This window comes from Carettochelys insculpta, chromosome 2 (genome assembly GCF_033958435.1).
Source record: "Carettochelys insculpta isolate YL-2023 chromosome 2, ASM3395843v1, whole genome shotgun sequence".
Taxonomy (NCBI): Eukaryota; Metazoa; Chordata; order Testudines; family Carettochelyidae; genus Carettochelys; species Carettochelys insculpta.
Genome location: NC_134138.1, coordinates 134,131,187 through 134,155,244, shown reverse-complemented (window position 1 = coordinate 134,155,244; position 24,058 = coordinate 134,131,187). Strand labels below are relative to the sequence as shown.

General features: G+C 38.0%; 1 protein-coding gene across 2 annotated transcripts in view; it reads right to left on the bottom strand.

The window, feature by feature from the left end:
• The window catches only part of DROSHA (drosha ribonuclease III), a 124,397-nt gene that overhangs the window by 71,556 nt on the left and 28,783 nt on the right, over positions 1-24,058 (bottom strand). For both annotated transcript variants that reach the window (XM_074987798.1, XM_074987799.1), the window contains exons 10-16: positions 19,806-19,877; positions 18,217-18,298; positions 17,169-17,240; positions 12,985-13,154; positions 7,524-7,648; positions 5,828-5,927; positions 2,045-2,152 (exon numbers count right to left, since the gene is read on the bottom strand). In XM_074987798.1, the coding sequence (XP_074843899.1) occupies positions 2,045-2,152; positions 5,828-5,927; positions 7,524-7,648; positions 12,985-13,154; positions 17,169-17,240; positions 18,217-18,298; positions 19,806-19,877 (729 nt within the window). The remainder of the gene's footprint in view (positions 1-2,044; positions 2,153-5,827; positions 5,928-7,523; positions 7,649-12,984; positions 13,155-17,168; positions 17,241-18,216; positions 18,299-19,805; positions 19,878-24,058) is intronic.

Genomic DNA, 24,058 nt, shown 5'->3' with positions numbered 1-24,058 from the left:
TCTTTCTCTTCCCACTTGCAAGTGCTTCATTTTGGAAAATGCCAAGACTAGTCTTATCATTTGTGTAACAGAGTAATTTATAATCTTTAGAGTACCTCCATGTTATAAAAAAGAAGTTTGATCTTCTAAACTATCGTGCTTTTAAGATTAAAGCAAACCAATAATTTTAAATCACTTTGCATTAAGTCTGCCCACAGAATTGATTTACATTAATTTAGTTTTTATTCTGGCAAAAAGCCTACCTGAAAACCAGCAATAGCAACCTTTCATTTTAATGATGCATAGGTTTAGTCTCCTTGTGACCTCTGAGAGAAAGCCAAACAATTGACAAGTCTAATTCATTGTTTCAGATCTATTTCTAAACTTTCAAGTTAGGAAATATATGCAGTTTTTCTTAAAGCATAGCAACAAATGTTAGCTTTAAAACTTAGAACAAAATTTTATGCAATGGCACAGTGTGCTGGTACCCTGTCTCAGACCATTTAAATATTACTGGCATAAAAATGAGTCTTAGATGAAAGATAAATTATTTTTTACTAGTTTTTGGATATAAATATTCATCCTTCTTCAAGACCACTCTTAAAGCTTTGCCAGGAAGAGATAAGTTTAGAAAACATGGGCTCAATAAAAAAGCACAGGATTCTTAAATATATATATTTGTCACATTGAACTTAATGTCTGATTTGCATTATATTTTCCTAGGTCAACATTATTTAAACCTGGAACCTCTGAGCAGTAAGTTAGAACTCTTGAAACAAAATTCACTGTGCGTCGGTTTTTAGATCGTTTTGTTTTGTTTTTTGCTGATGTTCTTTACAACAAACGCAATATTAAGCAAAACATGATTTACTTGTGCACGTTGAATGATTAGCCTTTCTGTCAGTGATATGGAATCTGTTTCATCCCTTGCTCTGGGGTGTAATTTTTTTTTAATGCACTCTTCAAATATATTACATCTGGGCAAATTCTTCCCCTACCGCCCCAATTGAAAAGTTAAGAAGAGTTGTGATTTGTGGGTTAATAAATAACAATTCAATGTCTCCTAATTTTGCAATGTTAAGGCTTTAGCTTGATGAGGGATTGCCACCATTGCATTATACTGAACATTTACTACGCGGCCAAAATTTAAATTCTCCATGAACATGTGATTTAAAAAAAAAGAAAAAAGTTTTGTACAAAGGCCAGTTTAATGACCTGAAAGCTCAAAGTTAGCCTCTTGGGTGTTTTTTATGGTGGGGTTTTATCCTGATTGCAATTTTTAGTGTAGAATTGCTATAAGACACAATGTGCACAAGCATAGATTGCCCCCGCTTCAATCAGGGGTCTGAGTCCCCAGTGCAAACAGCATTGTGTATATCAGCACAGTAATACCAACAATGCTTCACTGTAATGTAATGTGCTTTTAGGAAAGATGTGGAGACATTGGAAAGAATCCAGGGAAGAGCAACTAAAATGATTAAAGGTCTAGAAAATATGACCCATGAGAGAAGATTAAAAGAATTGGGTTTGTTTTGTTTGGAAAAGAGAAGGCTGAGAAGGGACATGATAGCAGATTTCAAGTACCTGAAAGGGTGTTACAAAGAGGCGGGAGAAATGTTATTCTCCTTAACCTCTAAAAAAGTGTAAGAAGCAATGGGTTTAAATTGCAGAAAGGGAGGTTTACATTGGACACCAGGAAAAATGTCCTGACTGTCAGGGTGGTTAATTACTGGAATGAGTTGCCTAGAGTGGTTGTAGAATATCACTGGAGATATTTAAGAAAAGGTTGGATAAATATCTAACAGGAATGATATAGATGGTGGTTGGTTCTACTATAAGGACAGGGGCTGGACCTGATGACCTCTTGAGGTCCCTTCCAATTCTAATATTTTATGACTCTATGAATTATGGCAAACCCTTCTCCACTCTCCCTGATGTAGCTACAACTCAACATCATAAAATTAGGAAACATTAATTTCAATTTCAATAATTCCAATAAACATCAGTTTATTAACTAAGACAAGAAAAACTGATTTACAGAGGAATCCCTAGGTCTAACAATCACCTGGCAGACATCAGAACGAATGCCAGTTTTCCAGAATCCTTGGCTGCTTAATTCCACTGTCACTTCTCGTCTCATTGTGTTTTTCTGCCTGATTTTCTGGAGCGCCTCCTAGGAAAGGAAAAAATGGTGAAAGAATTCTCAGAAACCTTCCACAATAAAGCAATATGAAATTACATGTAGACATGAAAAAACAGGCATTAGGGTGTCAGGATTACATATCTGAGGCTATGTCTATGCTATGAAATAAAGTCGAATTTATCAAAGTCTACTTTGTAACACCAGGTTTCATAAAGCTGAAGCTGAGTATCCCACACCTCCCCACAAAGTCAACTTAGTTCACTGTGGGAACCTATCCGGCAGTTTCATCTGCCCAGCTGCATTCTGGGCTTTTTTACTGGTGCTCTATGGTGGAAAAAATGCCCCGCTAGGGGGTTGTGGGTATGTGATGTCATCTTCCCACACTGCATTTCTCTCATGCCCTTCCCTTTGAAAACAAATGGCAATTTTTCAGAAGTCTCCTTCCCTGATAAGAGAAATTGTTTAGGTTGTCCACATTATGCACTGTATAACCAAATGTGTCCCGAGAGCAACCACTGTCATCTGGCCAGTCTACATTGCCCTCATTCACCTCCCATTGAAAGCACACAGTCATTTTTCAGAAGGACAGCAAGAAAAGTAGGGAGTCCCAGGGAAAAGAAAACCATGACTGAACCATGTCAACAGATTGCTCAATTTGTTTACCCCTGGTGAAAGAACACCAAACACTTTATGCTGTAGTGTAGACACAGCCCGACACCAGCTTGGGTTTTGTTTCAGACAGTAAGTTTTAATCCTAAACCTTGTAGTTATTTCCACCCACCCTTTAATAATGATGTAATCCGAGGTGGCATGGACGCTCACAAGTATGATAGAGAGCAATACGTGGCTCAATCTCCCTATTCTGATAGCTACAAGGTGAGGACCGAGCTGACTGCTCACAGGCTCTGGCTGTAGATGAATTGAACAAAACCACTCTTATTCATCTATTGAAGGAGAGATAAGCACGAGCACATATCACTTCTTTCTGGAATTCCTAATACTGATACTCCATCCCAAGACTTATGTGTGAAGTAAAAAATGCTTCCTTCATGCTGGTACAATACAGCCCTTTATTACATCACCTCAGACACCTTACACATATCTGGGCTGAATGTCAATACCCTTCATATGGAACAGGGGGTTAGTATCCACTGATACCAGAGGTTCTTACTATGAAACCTGCCAACTTCAGTCCAACCCAGAAGAAAATGTTTTTAAAAACTGCTCTGTGCTGACCAGGAGAAGCTGGTCTTTCTCAGGCAGTTTGTGTTTCTGAAATATGGGAGCGGTACCAGACCCTCTTTTCTTTTATATATGAATCAGAAGAAATAAAATAAATAAATAATCCAGAATGTTAGGGTCTCTCATTCTAAATTTACTTCCTGATAGAGCAAATGCCCCCAAGAGAAACAGCCACTGAATATTTTCTTCTGAAAACAGGGAACTTTATTACAATGAAGAATAAAAGATTAAAATTACATCTCTCCTTTTTTCTGTGCTTCACTGCTGGACCCCAGCTTGACAGCTCTCCCCTCCCTGCTGCCTGCTTTGGTTTTAAGGAAAATATACATAGCTCTCTGGGGCACAGACAGTCACTTGGTTTTGGGTTTGTATACAAAGGGTTCTGCCTTATCCATGACTGAGGCTCCCAGGCACCACCTTAATACAAATAATGACCTTGTATTCCATAATCACATTGAAATCAATGGCATAATGTGCATGAAGCACTGCTCGCTTAGGACTCCAATCTAAGTTTCAATGGACTGTGGACAAAGACCTTAATTTGCAAACCTTTTAGGGGTAGGTTCTGTAAGCTCTTATAGGCTTTTATACAGTAGTATGCATATCAATATATCTTCAGTGCCCAATTCAGGAAAATATATATTATATATATGTAAAATTCACAAGCCAATTACACACATAGACCGACAGCTCCTACTACATTACCTGTGAGGATCTCAGTTTCACAAAATGGAAGCACACTACCACAAGGTTTGTGCCTAAGAACTGCTTTCAATACATCTTCTGTGTGACAATTACTTTCGAAAACCACCATCCCAGATGATACAATCTAGTAACAAAGGTCTACATGCTTTATGAAGTGATAAATGTCAACAGAGCACTTCATTTTTGAGGCAAAATGTAATCACCCCACCCCCCTCTGCTACAGTTTTAAGAATAACTCGTCCATTATTTCCTAATGAGAGGCATTTTTAATAAAAAGTTTTAGCCTCCCATTTGTTCTCCTCTGCAGTGATGAAAGCTGCAGTTAAGATAAAATTCATTTATTTCAGTGGAAATATTCTCTGTCCTTAAAATTAGGATGCAGCTAACTTTTAATACTGTGGTATTTCCCATTTATGAGGAAATAAGCTAAGGTCTGGGGGCTTATTTAACACTACTATAAATAAAATGTTAATTAAACCCCATGTTCATGTGACTTCTTGCTATGCTTTGCACCAATAATGAAATCTGGTGCACTGTCAGATATACTGAAGACCGTCTATTGCAGCAGCAGCTTCAGTTGCTACACAAAAAGCAAACTGGTGATGCTGCTGGTCTAAGACTTCTTGATTAATCCATTCACACTCCACTTTGTACATTCATGTAAGCTGTATGATTACAGACTGTCAGAGATAAACACATACATTTGCATCTCAACACACAAGCACTGAAATCGTTTTCCAGCGAACTAGAATATGTACTGGATTGATGAGTACAATATCTGAGTACCCTTTTGCAATAACATTCAAATCCCACATACCTTGGCTTACACAAGATTCTTGTAAATGAGGGGGAGGAAAAAATGAGCTACTGCAATGCAAACACGAGTACTTGGCTTTGTGACAAAGGGAAAAGTTGCTTCATCCAGTTTCACATACAAAACAAGTTCCTTCCTCTTTGATATAAATATGCATGTTACGTGTGTCACTAAGACTGTCTGGAATATGAGCAAAGAAACAACTTCCAAGTCTTAGTCCAGGACATAAAGAGATGAATACCACAAAGCAGGTTTTCTAGTACATAATGAGATGGCTTTACTTTTTTGAAGTCCTGAGCAACTGGAATTTCCCACTGAAATCAATGGGAGTCCTCAGTAGCCAACATTTTGAAAAACAACAGCAAAGTTTGCAAGCACCATATCTCTCAATGAAAGGACTTTGCCTATACAAACACCAAAGGTTTTACCTTTGACTGTTTTGGAGTTATTATGCCAGAAAAAAACAAACAGACAAAAAAAATAAACCATAACTAAGGTTTTAATTCTTTTTTTTTTCTTAAATCTCTCCATCTCTCATCACTCCCTTGCCCGCAAAGGGGAATCGTTTGACATTTCCAATAAAATACAACTTTAGAACAAGTGTAAATCATGGAAATTTGAGATTATAAGCATCTGAAAAGCATAATTTAGATTGGAAAGCCCTTCTCAACACTGAGCATTGCATTTGCTTATGACAAATAGTATAAAGAGCTCAACAATCTATGGCAATATCTGCAGTAAACCACAGTGCATGAAAATGTTTCTCCACTAGGAGGCCAAGAACAAATGATAACCTCAGCTCAACACACAGAAAAGAAAACCTATTGTAAGAATGGCAATAATAGATATTTCCCTTCTTTTCTGCAGAAATGCAGTAACCCAGCCCCTCACCTATCTGACTAATATGTGTTCAGTCACTGGATATGCAATAAGGTCCAGCATACCTCTCTCTGAGATAATTTCTGTTTATCAGCCTGTTTGACTTTGGGACTGTTAGCCAGCAGATGGCGTAATTTCACATAGCTCTTCCACAGTTTTTGGTATCTGGAGGAAAGAATGGGAAAAAAAAATCCATCTTTAAGTATCACAGGTACAAAACACGAATGCCTCATTGCTTGACCTAGTCAACCAATGGGCTCTCGATAACAGAGTGGCAAATAATCCTTACTACTTCACTCTAAAAAGATCTCTCAGATGGGATACATTTAAATAGGGGGTATTGTGTGGCCCACAGCAAAAAGCCTTATTCTGATTTACGTGAAAGACTCCTCTTCTCGACATGAAGTCTGTATGTCATTTGTAGCAAGACCAAATGCAGTCCTTAGGTTGTTAAAAAATATTCCAGCAGAAAGTAAAACTGCCCAATTTATGCTTGGTATTTAAAAAAACAAACAAACAAACAAACAAAAAAGTACACCTCATACCAGAAATAGATTCTTAACACAAAACACAAATACTTTTAAAATGAAGCGAAGGAGTGATCAAAGTATTTGCTTTAATGATCTATTTTCTTCCACATTTTGTATGCACTCAACGCAACAACTTAGAGAGGTTGTTTTGGTGTGAAAATTACACATTACTGACATGTCATGAAAGGGGGCTATAGCTGTTTTACTGTTTCTAAATCATCAGAGTTCCAGGGCACACACCATCTCATTCCTTGCTTACTGGAACCTGTTCATGGCTGTTTCACTTCCTCCTCCAGTGCATGTCCTTGTCCCTAGAGGTGCCTGTGTTTGCTTGGTTTATAAAACAAACTGGAAACTGAGAATCTACAGGCTACTCCTATCCTATTTCCTTTTAATTTAAATGCAAAATTCAAGCACCATAAAAGTTTTCAAAATAGATACTACATTTATCTGCTCAAAAGGAAAATGAAATGACAAATAAACAAATCATCCTGTGAAGTAAAACAAACGCACTGAACATCACAATCAGTATATCAGAGAGACTCCATGAAAACCTCTGGGGCTTTGCTATTGCTCTGATTTTGCATGGAAGACATTCAGATACTATAGGGATGAGCAGCAGAATAAGAAAATAATGAGAATAAAAAAAAAGATCATTCTATAGCTGGCTTCAGTTAGCAGTATCAAAATCTTCATGAAAAAATACTCCACACCAAATGGAACTTTTCTGAATTCGTTAGTAGTACATATTTCAAACACGAGTGGCTAAGTTTAAGATTGCAACTTAGGCTCTCTCTGTACTCTGAATTAAAGGTGTGAGTCTCCTCTGCAAACTCGTGCATATTCTCAGTGAGCTAGCACAAGCAGGAAAAGCAGTGTAGCCTGGGTAGATGCATCAGAGGCATGGCTGATCCACAGCAAGGACACAGCCACTGGTTTCATAACATTTCTACCAAGTGAGTAATTTTAATATTGCATGAATATGGCATATTTGCTTTCAAAATTTAAAATTGATGAGGGAAATGAAGACCAAATTACACTTCTGAGAAGAAGAAAAAGCAGCTGTATTTCAAGTTGTCTAATTTTAAAAAGCCAGCTCCTGCTCCCACTCCCATTGCAGAAACTGGTTAAGTCTTCCATCAAATTCAATGATCATATGACTAGGTCTTACATAACAACAAATGAAAATAACTAACTTTTTTTAGCATAAGCTTTAAGGAAAAGTTCTTACTGAGGGTCTCCAGCATAACTAAGTTGAGCAGGCCGTATCCCAAAGTGAACAATAATGGGAAAAGTAATCACATCAGGGTTGAACTGTTCACGGTCCAATTGATCAATACGAACTGAACTGGGTTTCTAGGAAGAAAATCAATACAGTTGATCTAATTAAAACAGAGCTAGTGATATTTTATTGGATACATTCCGACATTGTGCAGGAACTGACAAATGAATGACATCCTCGTTATGAGAAATGGAGAAGGCTTACATTTTGAAATGAGTAAGAGATATATTTTTGTTAATTATGCTCATCTCTCACTATATGAGTGCAACTGGCTCTCAACTTTCTGCTTGTAGGCAAAAACTCGTAAGAGGGACACTAAATTACCATTAAAGTACATGTAAAAGACTCTGATTGGTTCTAAGTGCTCCTAACTCAGGGAAGGAGTGGCACCAGGTGGTGCTGCTTTTGAAAGGTAAGTGAACCTTGGGTGGGCGGAGGGCTGGGGAGGATAAAAGGCTGGGGGCAGTTTGGGGACATGAGTGGGAGGGAGGGTTAAAACCTGGTGGCTGGTTGGGTCCACAGGGGGCGGAGGTTCAGGCTGCTGCAAGTTGGGGGGTTAAGGCTACAGCAGTTTAGGTGCACGAGTCCAGCTGTGGGGGTTTAGGTTGAGGCAGTCTGGGGTCTGCAAGGCTGGTGGGAGGGTTTAGGTTGCAATGGTTTAGGTGTGTGAGGCTGGTGGGGGGGTTAGACTGCGGTGGTTTATGTGCAGGGGGCTGGCGGGGGGAGGGGGTTAAGATGTGGTGGTTTATGTGCAGGGGGCCAGCGCGGGGTTTAGGCTGCAGCAGTTTGGGGTCTGTGAGGCTGGCAGGGGGATTTAGGTTGCGGCGAGTTGGAGCCACAGGGAGGGGTAAGGCTCGTATTAGCAGGGGAGTTTACTCGTCCAGTGAACAAAAGGTAAGTATATGTGTCCCTCGTTTAAGCGAGTACTCATAAATAAAGTACTTGTTTAACGAGCAAAGAGTGTATGTAGAAAACCATTAATATATAACAATGTGTGGCACTTACAGGGCTGTACCAATGTTAAATTGGTTTGCACAAGTATCCTACAATATAGATATTATCCTCATTTACAGGGTAGGAAGAACTCAGGTTTTGAGAGTTTCTGAGAATTTTACATGAATTGCCAAAGGACAATTATTAAGTTGGTATCAGAGCCAGCATCAAATCCTGGGACTTCAGACCACCATTATTCCTGTACCTGGTTCACTCAATCATATTTTCTCTCTAACTGTAGTTCTAGTCTTGATTATCTAATATAGCTAAATATGTTATCAAGCCCATCCACCACATAAAGTGCATTAAAAACTGCACTGTCACTATTACAATATGCTCCAAAGCCAAAGAGGAATGCGGTTTTGATAATGAAGAATCTTTTGTACTTTTTGCACTTGAAAATGGCAGATTTTTTTAAAGCAAAATGTCTGTAAAAGGACATTGCAGAAGGAAGCAACTTTCACTTCATCTCTAAAAATGGAGAAAATGAGTAACTCCGACATCACTGCAGTTGAGGGTACTGCTTGCTGTGCTCCGGTTCACTTCTATAGTATATGTAAAAACCTTAGTTTAAGTTTCACAGTTGAGTCTCTCCGCACAAATATTTTCTCCATTATCTTGTAAACTTTTCTGTTTTATACCTAAATGATTTCCTACCAGACAATTAGCTGTTTCGATGATGCTATCAGGTTCTCTTAAGTGTCTGAAAAGATACATTACTTAGAATTGTCTTTTTATACTAAAACTGCCAATTTAGCAAAGAAAAGTTACCTTATTTTGCATGACATTATTAGGTGCTGAATGGCTATTGCTATTTCATAAAAATTTGTAAGAGTATTTATAACAGTTTTACAAACAGATGCGGATTACACTTCCTGCACCATTGCCCCCAAATATAAATACTTCTGGAATTAAATGCTAAAAATGCATGTCACTGGACAGAATTGTAATTTTGGCATGTACATTTTACCAATCCAAGGAAAATTATGTTTATCAGCTATCCTTTTTATATGACAATGGAAAATAAAATATTTTACATCCTCCCATAAAAAATTAATCTTTAAAATTACTCCACTCACACAGAAAGGTGAGGAGAGTTTTTTAAGGCTTCAGTACATAACAGTTTAAGTGAGAATATGAAGCAGAAAAAAAAGGATCTAAAAATGAAAATGTAGATAGGATTTTTAGGTGACAGAATGCTGTTTCCAAAACTGGAAATTCACAAGGACCTGAAATGAGAACTCACTTTCAAAAAGAAACATTAGTATCTTTTTGCAATGCATGGTCTATAAAGGCAACTTTGAAAGGTTATTTATTTATTATTGTAAGTTATTTTCTGATATCGCCCCCAACTGTTAGCAACTCAGATCTCTTCTACCCTGATTTTTCTGTGAAAATATTTGAGAAACTTTTAGGATAAGGATATCATGAGTACTAAGGACACTAAAGTTGATTAACAGAATAAAAATGACAGAAACACTTTGGCCCACATTTTTTAACTTGATGCCTACAGTTTAGATGCCAAAGTTAGATTGGCTTGCAGGTGCTCCCATTAACTTGATGTCAATAGGAAATCAGCACCATCAGAAAAAAATCACACCACTTTTCTTTAGATACTTAAATGTAAATGTTTAGTCCTAACCTAAGGCATCAAACTTTTAAAATACATTTGCTTTGCAGTTCATTTCTGAATTAAACAGACGTTAAACACTTGCTTAATAATTCTCACAAAAGAACTCTGCTAAAGACTCAATCCCCTTCTCCTATTACATGATGAAAAAATCCTCATCCAACTCTCTTGTTTCTGTAAGTAGACTTACAGCAAAAATATGGATGACCAGCCTTGATATCTGTAATATTTTTAAAGGTAAACAACATTTCAGAATTTATTCACACAGTACCTCATTAAGAAGGCAAGCAGACACAACTAAATTAGTTTTCACCTTTTACATTTCTGATGAATAGGGCCTGGTCTCTACTAGAAAACTAAGTTGGAAAAATTATGTCACTCACAGGTGGGAAAAATCCACATCCACTGAGAAATAAAGTTAACCCAATCTAACCCCTCCTCCCCCGTACACACAGCATTAAGACAATGGCAGTATTCTCTTGAGGACTATCTAACATCTCTAAGGGAGGTGGTTTACCTCATCCTACTGGAGAAACTCTCCCTTTGGCATAGATAGTTTCAGCACTGATGCAAAACCACAGTGATGTAGCTGTGCCATCATAACATTTTACATTTAGACCAATCCAAATATTAGAAGATCATTTAATGACCACAAATGGTCAGGGATTTCATTTTAAGATCTCATCCAAATCACAGAAGCTCTAGCAACAAAGTACTACTTGGGAGTATACAGAAATATTGATTCAGTACTGATTGAAAGGGAAGAGATGCTATTTAGCTATTTTTCCCACCTAAAAACTTATCAAGCCAGACATCTGAGTATCTTAAAAATCTGATGACATTGCAGGTGGGAGCAGTATAACAGTATAAAATATGTATTTATGTTCACTGAAACAGAAACAGCAGTGGTAAAAGAAAAAGGTATTTAATATTAGATTAAAATTTAAGGCTTTTCCAAACCAAAATCTGAGAAACTAATAAAATGACATGAATATATTTAAGTGTTTAAAATAATGCTGGTCTATTGTTATTTCTTTAAACTCTATATCTAAATTTAAAAGATATATGCCAGGCAGATTATTTCTCTTCTCCATATAGCATACGTAGTCTTCAAATTTCACAATAACCAAGTTAAAATAATCAATCCTATATTTTTATTTATTTCCAGCAGGAATTGTTAAGAGGCTACAGAAAATACATTGTGGTGCGCACATTAAAAATAGCCTTTCAAGTATTCTATTAAGAAACTATGAAACAGGAACTTGAAATTTGTCGAGGAAGTTATGTTGGCTACATCAGAGAGATGTGGGGTTTTTTTGTTTTTGTTTTTGTTGTTGCTTTTTTTTTAAGTACACAGAATGGATTGTGTTCAGGTAATGATTCGGGATTTGTAGTGAAGGAGGTAATTGTCTGTAAGACGAAGCCTCATTTGTTGCAAAAGTTGATGATAGAACAAAGCAGAGCCTTTCCATAAGAAAAAGTGGTTTTGTGATTAAGGAAGTTGAATATTGCCCTAGATCATCAGACTCTAATCCTGTTTCCTTCACTGAGTTCTATATGATTCCATTTAAACCAACTTTTCAGTGGTGCCACTAATTGTGTGTTCTTCATTTTCTGAGTGACCACCTGACACACACAGGGTCAAATTTGCAGAAGCACTGAGCATTCCCAGCAGCAACTGAAGTTGATTAAAATTGTGCCTTCAATGTATAAAGTGGTACAAAAAAACTCAGTATTTTGAAAATACCAGGCCACATGTGGGTCAAGATGGATGTTCAAAATTAGTGGACAATTGATAATTTTGCCTCAAGTCTCCATATCTAAAACAGGAATAATAAAACCCCCTAACATCATAGAAGTTCTGAAAATAAAGTCATCATTGTTAGTGAAGCACTCAATAAGAAAATTAACAATTCTGTATTCAGAGCAGAGTTTTAATGGTGTATATCAGAAAAGGCCTAGGACAACACATTGACTAAGCAACATAAAAGACATATTGAATAATAACCCATCCTCACAGTTAAGAAGGGATTCTGTGGCTAAATAGGATGTGATCATTTAATTTAAGGCTACCATAATATATATGCACAGGGGACCAAATTAGGGCTGCACATGCTTAAAATATTACCATTTTCAATATACACACTGATTCTTTGCAAAGAATAGGGCAGCAAGTGTGACCTGTGCCCAGGGGCTGGATCAAGCCAGTTCACTCCCATATAGCTAAATTTTGCATCCCTGATCCTCTTATGTTCAGCACACCCCTAAATCTGGCATTCTTTGGTCTGACAACATCCCTCATCCAGCAGGACCAGAGAGCTGGGCAGGAGCTTGCAGCCAGTATCCTCTGGCAGCCTGGGGCGGGGGCGTGTGTGCATGTGCAGCAGAGCCTGCATCCCCCGTATCAACCCTTGTGGGAGAGCAGGTGTGCAGGGCTGGTGTCCACCGGCAGCCCCATAGGACCTGAGCAAGCTTTCCCCTGCAGCCTCAGGTCAGAAGATAGGGAAGCAGCCTAGTGGCAGGAGAAGGGGTGAGTGGGTGGCAGCTTGGAAGCTGTGAAAGGGAACCTTCTCTTGTTGGGGACCAGTCAGGTCCTGACCATGCTGGACAAGGGAGGTGGAACCTGTACTTTCAATTCTGTTACTCCAACAGCATTGAGATCAAGGGGTTCTTGTTCCTTTCACTGGCTTTCTTCTTCCATTCCAATTTAGCCTGCACGAAACTCACTGAACCAAAATCACACTGTTTGAATGGCTTATTTGTAAATCACAATTGTTTGTACAGTACCATGCCAGGACTGGTAACTATCATTCCTTTGCATTCTTCTGCGTATTTCTGCCATTCCAGCTCTTCCCACTGAAGCATATTGGCAATCTCCTCCTCCGGGACTAAAGGTTTGTTGCATCGTAACAAGTAGAGTAGTATCTGATGCATTGACAGCACTTCCTTCCCACCATCTTAAAAACAGATTAAAAATATTCATTTAAAAAATTCCTCCCTCCAAAGCATCATTTAAGGAAAATAACGTATAAATTGTAAAATGTTCTAATGGGTTAAATAAAGCACATCCTGCTCAAATAACTAATAAGAACACAAATATTTTTTGTTGATGAATAGTGTATGCATAAGCAGCTCAAAGTGTTTAACTAGAAACAATAATGTTAATGGTCGAAAGAATAATAATGTAATCTCTTTGAAAGATTCAAGTTAGTTAGCTGGCCAAATAGCTCTAAAATCAGCATGTAGAATAAATTATATAGTCTGGTTACATTTTGCCTTTTTATATTTTACCCTTTCCTTTTATACCAAATTTTGAACTGTTTAAACAATATGTGGCTTTCTGGAGGAGCATTCAGGAATTTTATGAGACATTTATGGATGCGTGCAATAAGTTATCCTGGCATTATGGACTAATTTCCGGTGTTTATGTGCTGCACCTGCAATAATGAAGACTAAAGAGCAGCTTGGGCTTATGCTGACTTACTGTCTCTGGATGAACCAACTACCTGTGAAAACTATTAACTACTTCTGAGACATGAAGAAATGCACATTGCCAAGACTATGTTTCTCTTCTCACAAAAGCACGATGACTGGGACTAAGTAGTCAGTCATGGCCGTAAGAATTGTGGAAGTAAAGATGAATTCATAGTGGTCCTGCCAGGTATTTTACTGAGGTGATAGCCACCACTCATACTCTACATGTAAACTTGTTTGTGGATGCAACATTTGGCTAGAAGATGAGGCAAGCTACTATCAGTGTGTTTATGTCTCTCATAACCTTTATATACGATATTCTCAAAGCCTTTCCTTAAATAAAAAGAGTTTAATCTCTAAGAATGGTGACATCATTAAGTGAAAGGATTTATCATTACAGAAGTAGAAAACTTCAGTCCTTTTCTCTTCCGCAAGCTGGGGTGTTGTGGTCCAGTCACAGTATGCTCTCTGAAACGTTAAACAGGTTTTGTGCAAGAAGGTCAGCAGAAACTAAGGGCTAAATAGGGTGAACATGAAGGAGTATTCAGAGAATCATATAGAAAATGTTCCTAAATCACTACACCAAGGCAGTACAGTTTTAACTCCAATCAGTATAAAGAAGTAGGCAAGTGATTCTTCATTTCCAACAGGGTTAGCTCTATGGACTATAGAGAATATTAGGACAGTGGAAGGTTGGGAACGTGGTCTGTTTTTAGCAATCTTCTAGAATACTTTCTTCAGTAGAATTAACCTTGTTCTAAATTCCAATATAAAACTTACAACTGGAAAACATACCCAAGCCCCCTTTGTAAAGACAAACTATTTTAATAGCTACAGATGCAGATAGACTGTGCTACACTGGCAGCCTAAAATGCACCAGAAAAAAATCTTAATTTGAAAATATTCCTTTTATAAAGGATCTATATGATGGTAACTAATTTATTTAGCTTGGCCAGAAATAGCCCCTGAGCAGGAGCAGCAGCAGCAGATAGGGTATGTATGTACACCAAATTGCTTATGTGAACAAAGGTGGCATTAATGAAATTACAAGAGGAGAGTCTATGCTGTTGTCTAACCCAAAGACCACTGTTCTGGACCTGATTCTGAAATCTGACCTTTCTGGGGTTTTTCAGTATTCATGGTCAAAATACTTCGTGTTTGTGGACTTCCAGTCCTTCCACCAAGGATCCCAGAGAAAATCAACTACTCAGTAATGTATTTTTTCATGATAGTCTTAAAAATTAGGTAGAACACATTACCATTCTTCAATTCCTATGCCTATGACACTCAGCAAATATGACCTGATTAGCTCAAAGTTCTCAGCCACGCAATGTCTGTCATCTCAGCCAACCTATGCAGACATTGAGACTGTAGATTTTGAGCTCTGTTTGAGACACATAAGACCAGAAAATAGGTGATGGCTGTGGTGGGGGTTGTGGATTCCAAGAACTCATCCTTGAATACGTAGGAGGCAGAGAATGGCTGCATGGGGTCTATTTCACAAATATCTTCCAAAAAGAACCATAGATAAATACTATTTTGCAAATATAGTAGATTCCCACTCTGTAGAGATTGAGAAGCTCCAGATATATGTCTCATAAAAAGAATATAAACTCAATATCACAAAGGGATAAGATGCCTCACAATATGGAAACACCTGTTGAAAGATACATGCACAAATCAAACAACCAAACCTAGTAGAATAGAACTAGACAACTTCTAAACTACACATTGATGACACACTTCACTTCTTTCAAATCTATTTTCAAATTGCCTGAATAGAAATGAACTGATGCTTGCCCCCAAACATTACATATTTGCCTTTTACTGAATACAATTTTCAGATGCAGCCCTGCTAAGGAACAACAGCGATAGATGCAGTCAGACAGCTTTTGACACCATGATCACAGGAGGCAAACCAAACCATATTTGTAGCTAATTTATCTAAAACTACATTTATAATTTCAAATATGATTCAAATCCAAGTGCAGACAGGGCCAATTATTTTATGCCACATTTGCACACTTAAGCCTTATATACACTAACCCCCTTCCACCTCCCCTCCCCATTGATTTAACCTACGCAACTTCAGGTACACAAATAGTGTAGCTGAAATTGACATATTACTGCAATGTCTTCCATGTGGTAAAGTTGGCAGGGCAGCTCTCCTGTTGCACCTGGCTACTTTTCTCTTCCTGGTGGAGTACCGGAGTCAACTGGAGAGTGCTCAGAGATCAATTTATTATGTTGAAGCAGACATGATAAATCGACAGCTGGTGGATTGATCACTGCAAGTTGATCCACCGGGATAGTGAAGACAAGCCCTTAGTCAATAAGATGGAGGTATGTTTTTAGAGGCTATCATCTAGAATAAATTAGGACCAACAGCCATTATACTTTATCCCATGGTACTTACAATAGGGTGGATATGTCACTAAAATATGAAGCTTACTTTTCAGCAAGATGAAATCATGGCTACTAAAAATAAACCATTCTGCTAGAAGAGTTAGCATCTGTGAGAAGTGCTTCAACTGGAGATTTTTTTCAGGATGACATTATTATCACATAACACCAAAAGCAATCTAGAGACACCTACTAAGTGCAATATGGATCCTAGTCTTGTTCTTTGAGAGAACAAGAGGAGAGTAGTTGATATCCTACAAGGTCACAGAATACTGACACAGAAGCCAGATAAACTGAGTGCTGATTTCTGTATCCAAAACTGAGGCAAAAAATAGAAAGGAAAGCAAAAAGTTTTGAATGAGGCAAGTAAAAGGGTCCACATGGCCTATTTACACTATAGTGAAAAGCTTTTCCATTTGAATGGTACGTGTTCTTATAAATTCTTTCTTTGAAGTTGAAGGGCCTGAGATTCTTAAGTATACTTTCCATCTCGTAAACCGTGTTGGAATAAGTGCCAGATGGGGATGGAAAAAGGTGTAACTTTGTGGGGTCAGGTAACCATTACCTCCAAGAGTAGCAGAAACTAGTTGTCTTTGTACCACTAAGACACAATTACACTTTTGTCATTTAAAGGATTTGTGGTTAAAAGTATCTGAACACCTTTCCCAAATTATGGAGAACTACGGTCCCTGTGGTGTATGCCCCTTGCTCCTCCACAGAGCTACCAGTAACCACGGTATAGAAGACAAAGCCAACTTTATGTGACATTAGTTCTCTGAATAGACAAAATAAATACAGGACTACTCTCTGTCAAGTATATTGCTGTAGAAATGATTCTCCTGAAAGAACCAGACGTAGATGTTCAGGTGGTATGTATTTTCCTAGTTCTACTGAAGTTATGAAAATTTATACCAACTGAGGATCTTATCCCAGATGTTGTGGGTGTGGGAATCCCCTAAGCAGGCTTTTCATACAAGAGCAGATGCCATGCTTTCTGTCCTGAGCTCCTTGGCTTGAAGGCTGGATTGAACGAACAAAGAGATGCATAGCAGTTTAGAGCCTCATATTTGTCTAAACACAGAGTATAAACTTACCTGGAAGAAACCTCACAAATCGTGGCATGAAATGAAATCTTGGACAACAAGAATTGTTTTCAAATGAAGGACCTTAAATAAGAAAATTAACAGAAAAATAATTAAGTCTCTTAAAACATATTTGCAGGGTAAAGTCCAGATTCTACTGAAATCAATGAAACTTTTGCTATTGATGTCAATAGGGCCAAAGTTTCACCCAGAATCTAAGTCTAAAGGAAATTATTAAAATAGAGCACGGTAAAAGGATATAACACACTGTTTGATCCATATATATCATAAATGTCCATGTGGATGGCTTCATTTACAATCCAGAGGGAGAGAGAACAAGCGAAAAAGAGGAGGCTGGGGGAAAAGTGAAATCTGTGCACATATATCAATGGTGCCATTTCAGCAGAGTGAGGAGACAAAGGGGCAGCAGCCACGTATACCGGGATGCTGCTTGCTCTTCTTCCCACTCCCCCGCCTAGCGGACATCAAGGGGAAAGTTCACAGATTGTGTGAAGTACCCCTCTGTCCCTCCCATCACCAGCCAGGAATGAAAGGAATGCACACAAGTTGCACAGTTTTCCCTAGCTCCCTGACAGTCATGGACACTATTTTGTAGTTTGGTAGTTTGGTAGTAGAATAGGGCAAATGCCTTGAGTCTGTGAGCTTGCCAAGGCAAAGGCAGCATTCTGTTTGACACCCTGACAACAAAGCCCCCTGCGCACATTATTGTACAATAAAAATAATATAATAAATGGCTCATTTAAGACAAAAAATATGTAGAAGTAATAGTGCTAAATGTTTTATCCAAGAGAGCTGTCTGACCACTCTGAGCATTGTTAAATTCTAAACACTTGATATAATGAATCCCAATAAACTATTGGCTCTTAGCAAAAGCAAACTGTGAACTAAAACATGCTATTTAAAATGTAAAGCATTCCATTTTGCTACTTCAGGTCCTCCTTTGCAATCCAAAGCACGTGTTAAAACCTAGGCACAATAACTGAATTTGTAAATAACACCTAATATTCCTTGGTGTGTATAGTTTTAACTGTACAGTTACCTATAAGATTCCAGTCATAGAGTTCCAAAATATCTCTGAATAGATACAAAGAGAATAATTCAAGTCCTCTCACACAAAAATTCTGGAAAAGAAAAAGGCCAGAATATTACTCTTCAAATGTTTCAACACATAAATAGTACAATTGGAGATGATACTGCTCAATGATTGGTAAATCTTTAGGCATATGGCTGTCTGTTATTCACTGAAGCATCTCTTGGCTTTTGAGGCCTCTTCTGAAATTACTGTGCTCCCTCATAAAAGGTCCAAATCTACATTGGACACAGATATTATGAGCGCTGGACTGCAAGATAATTTACTAGGAAACAAAAGCCTTGCACTTGAATAAGTTGAAGAGATGACATATTTATTACAAACACCGCTCATAATTCCCTACTCATGCTTCTGCTTGCTAAATCTTAGAAATCTTCATTTGTGATATCACCCCCACCTCCTAAGCAATAAATACGTACATCACACATCGAGGGTTATGAACTCAAAAGGCAGAAAAAGTCCTCAGCTCCATTGGGAAAGAAGCCTCTCTAGGTTTCAGCCACAAATGAGGAGACTGTATCTTAACAACACTTAGTTCAGGTCAATATAAATTGTACAACATGATATTTCAAGTCAATATAGATTGTTTGGATATGAAACCAACCAAAAATTCCAAACCCAACAAAATCTCTCTGGCAAGACTCCCTTGTTAAACAAGGTGTGCTTGTAAGGCCACAGGCACAGTCCTCCACAAAGACAAGTTTGCTATTTTGGCTGCTGTCCTTTTATTGCTTTAAATCAAGATTGGAAGACAGCACAGTAGATTCAGTATCAGGAAGATAATTACATTGAGATCCACATTAATCTTGCTTCAGAATTTTTTGGCCTCTTGCATATATTTAGATAAATCTGCTGATAACTAACAAAAATATGCAAATATATGGGACTAGCTAAATACTGATCTTATCTCAGTAGTTATTATGCAGGATATTTCTACACCTAGACGTGATGTTTCATTGAAGTAATTTACTTCACAAGTGTAGCTTTATCAAAGACTTATCTCAATAAACCAGATTATAATCTGCAATTGCTTTGTTTGTATCTATAGGGTTTGTGTTTTCTTGTTTTCTCTTTCTTTCTTTTCTGGTGGGGGTGGGGAGGGGGCTGGCATCAAGACAGACCTGTTCTAGTGACCAGATTTCAGACCTGGGAATCAAAAAGTAAAATGCTAATCTAATTTTAGTTCCACCACTGATTTACATAGCAAGGGTAAATCGCTGACTCGTTATCCCTCGGTTTCCATATTTGTAAAGCAGGGATAGATTCTTACCTTAGTTCACATGCATATTGTTTGAAATACATTTGCACAGATCTTTGAAACATTCAGATAAACATGGATAAAGCTGAATATCCTTAATATTATTTTGCAATGTGTCATGAGCTAAATATATGTTTATAGCTTTATGTAAAAATCATGGGTTTCCATGTGTGATGATCCTCTTTGAGAATGCATGAGGCTAGATCCTACAGCGTTAATCCCTTAAATTTACCAACAATTCATAATCCAAACTGCTCTCTTGACTAATTATTCCCCTTACCTCAGGCATCATCTCTTCAATGAAATGAATTGTATAGTCAATGTTAAACCTGATTACTTTACATAGAGGAATCTGGAAGGAAAATAGAACAGAGGTTCAGTTTGAAAGGACATATGGTATTGACTGCATCACTCATACAATTGTGTTTCCTAAGAATTTCCACGGGACGAAAAAGGAATTTTAAACTGTTGCCTCAGTGAGTTCACACAAAGACTAGAGCAGGAAGTAGAGAGAGAAAGAGATAACTGGAATAATTCCACTTGTGAAATAACATGGGACTGGTAGAAAGCATCAGTCAAATGATGCCATCTACTGGAGATTAAGTTTTGTTTAGCAAAAACAAAATTCACTAAGCTAACTGATCTTTCTTCTCCCACTTTGAAAATGTTATCTTTGTATATTAATTTAACGTGCATGACAGAGAGTATGAGACTGGTGCAGTGACCTAGAGGCAAAGTGCTGTAGCCCAATACTAAATGTATTAGCCATAATACATCTTTTTTTAATATGAGCATAACACAATGACATTCAGTACAAATCTATAGGTTTACATAAAATAGACTTAAAAAACATTTAAGAGAGAACTATACTCCCTGTTAAGGCAAATATTTAACCAATATTTAGTCCACGAGCTTCTCAAGTCCATAGACTGCCCTTCACCACCGCACTTCTTTTAGAGGGACAAAGTCAACCTGATTTATTTAAAGGGGTCAACTTCAAAAAATCCAGATTTGCTAGAATACCCCTTGCAAATGTATTTTTTCAATCTCCTTGTCAAAATATTACAGAACTTTTTCTATTCTGTTGCTACTGATTATTAATTATCATTACCACCATCATCACCATATTCACAGGAAATTAAAGTGGGCAGCCTCAAGGTATCCACCACACATGCTTGGGACGAAGTTTCTATTTCTCCGTAACCTTCCTTTTTTTCTGCAGCCCCTTGATCTTCAGCTTTACTGCAGCTGTTACTCGTAAATGCGATAGTTGCCTCAGATAAGGGAATGAGACACATCATAATGCTAACACCTAAGACAGGAAGTGCAACTGACTGTATACAAAGTGCTGTCAAACACATGAACACACTGAAAAGAGATTTTTTTTTCCAGGAATCTCTATCAGTTACAGGCAGAGATTTTTTAGGTGGTGGGATGAATTTTCATATTGAAACCTACTCTTTTAAACAATAATATCCCTTTAAATAGGGTTTTCTGTTTGTTTGTTTTGGTTGGTTTTTGCTTCCTCTCATTAAAAAAAAAAAACCTAACCCACCTCAGTAACCAGAAGCCAAACCAATATGCCTATCCGAAACAGACTAGGGGGACTAGAGTGGAAGGGATGGCAGTTTTGGGCTTTGAAGGGATTGGTGGACAGTCAGTCTTAACTTAAAGTGCAAAAAATGCGTTAACAGTTTCTTTCTAGGTTTGTCACACTCACAATTAAGGGTCCACTCATATGTAGCTTTGTAATATTTAAATAATATGTTAAATCTCACTTTCAATCATTAGTAGTAATATTTCCATTGATCTTAAAACTTAGCACCTGTACCATATAGGTTTACAGTTTGAATTCTGAAGATTTTGGTACAGAATGCAAGCAGGCAATCCAATACAAACATAATTCCATGATTTTCTCATGAGCCACTGAAAAACTTACATTCTTGTCATTTTTAAGCCAATATGGCTGAAGCTTTCACTGTCCCTGCAAATGAGAGATCACCTCATAATGATCAATGACTCATGAAACTGAAACCCCACTGCTGCAGTTGATCTCTGTACCTGCATAAAGGCACATAGAATTCACTTCACAGACACAGGTTCCCAGATGAATGAATCTGCTTGCAGCACTATAACCCTGGGTTTTGCTTGCTCCCTCCACTCCCTTCTCCCCAAGAGAAAACCCCATATACCTCTAATTAATGTTAATCTTTAGGCCATATCTACTAAGTATAGGCATTCTTAGGAAGATTCCAGATGTTAGCATCTTTGTAGCTGTTTCCCTCTTATGCACTTAGTTATTAAGAAATAAAACTACAGATTTCTGACTTTGATGACAACAGATACTTTTTCTTCAATGTGTTTGACATTAGATACCCTTCAGAAATTAAGAATTTGGATATTGAGGTACATTACTCAATATTTGGGGAAAAAATAATCAGTCACATTTATTTCATCAGTGATTTAAAATATAGCGAGAGCCTATTTATTTTAAATACATACACATCTCATAGAACGGGAAGGGACCTTGAGAGGACATCGAGTCTAGTCCCCTGCCCTCTTGGCAAGATCAAGCACTACCCTTTTTTTTTTTTTTTTTAATCTATTTGCCCCAGATCCTTAAATGGCCCTCCTCAAGGACTGAACTCACAACCCTGAGTTTTAACAGGCCAAAGCTCAAACCACTGAGTCAGGACTTTTTAGAGCTGCTGCTTAACAGACAGAATTATTTCCCTTTGTATTTTGTGAAGAATGAAAAGAGCAGAAAAGGGATACTTGAAACAGGTAACCAACTTCCACATAACTAGGAGCAAATGTCGAAACGCACAGCTGCACTTAAAAGAGCTGGAAGAATGCAATTTGTTGAATACTGTAGTCAAAGAATAATGCTGCTTTACAGCTGGTTGAAACATTGCACAAATGATGCATTATTCATTTAACACATACCATTTGATATATTTTATTTAATTTTTGTCCAGCTCCACTAATAATGCAGCTTTGTTACAGAGCTGCAGGGTGCAAGTGAAGCTTCCTCTGCTATATACATTTGTCTCATTAAAATATTTTGTTATCTGCATTCTTGCAAAGAACCATGTGGAGGCTACACTTAGCCATCTGCTATTTATCAAGCATATCCTGAAATGTCTCTGAAATGGCAATTCCCCCATAATTGCTGTCAAAAGCCTTACAGTGCAGAAAGAGCATTCTGCTTGTGAAGGCCTTTCCTATCTAGTATCTGTTGATATCAGAAAAGACTGTGTGGTATTGCTTTATGACCATATGTCTACAATAAAAAAGTAGCAATCTGTCAGAATTATCACTTGCTGCTGACCATTTGCACATAAATTAGCAAAAAAATGTATTGGAAAAGCACTGCTAATGAGACTGCACTAGTTTTGTGCTCAACACACACAAGTTCCACAATAGAAGTAGGCTGAATATCTTAAGCATCAGATCACACGGGGCAGCAGGAATTGTCTTCATGCTGGAGAACAGATGTTACGTAACACATTTTGTCTGTAATCCTCCCAGCAACGCTTGACTTCATGTGGATGGATATACACCTGAATATAACATATTCCCAAGGGAAAAAAGCTTAAGTGTTTCTTTCTGCTCTATGTTGCCCCGAAAGTAAAAATGGAGGTGACAAAACCACATTTGAAAACTACATGCGTGTCCACACAAGCTTCTGTAGTGCTTAGTGAGGACACTGCCTCTACCAAGATGAGAGCTTTGCCCACTTACATGCACACTCCACTTCAGACAGGCAGGAGTGACATGAAGAGGAGGAGCATTCTCACTGACACAGCACTGTCTACATCGAGTGAGATCGGTACAACTGCACCCTGGTCTACACTCCGAGAGGCAAGTCAACACAAGCATCTGATGTCAACCAAACTCTGTTTCTACACTAAAGTTGTTCAGGGGCCTGGATATAGTTACACTGACACAAATTTGTAAAGTAATCCTGGGCTAAGAGAACCACCACAGCAAAAGACTTTTGGAAAATGCTGCAACCCCTACCACACGTACTTTTGTCAAGGAACAGTGCTTGTGAAAGGCCATCCCCATTATCACTTGTCTAGTCAGCTGGATGCTGTTACCTAAGGAGGTTTCATGTATCCTGTGATTTCATGTGTGATTTTGCAATGTAGATATGTTCCTTTCCCTTTGACTATGTCTACACTATAGCGATCTTTTGACAGAAGTCACTGTTGGAAGAGATCGTCTTGCAAGACTTCTGTCAACAGATCGCCTCCACATGCAAAAGCGGATCAAAAGAGCAATCCTGTCGACAGCGAGTGGCGAGACTGCTTAGCCGCTCTCACAGAATGGCCATCCAGAAGCTCAGTCCATCAACAGAGGCCTCCCAGAGCATCTACATGGCTTTTTTGTCAACAGAAACGGTTGGGTAAGGAGTTATTCTTCATCGCAGGGAGGCAGAACACCGTTAGAGGAAGTGCCGAGTTTTGTCGACAAAACATTTTTGTGTAGACAGTCTGCAAGTTTTGTTGACAGAACCCTGTTTTTGTT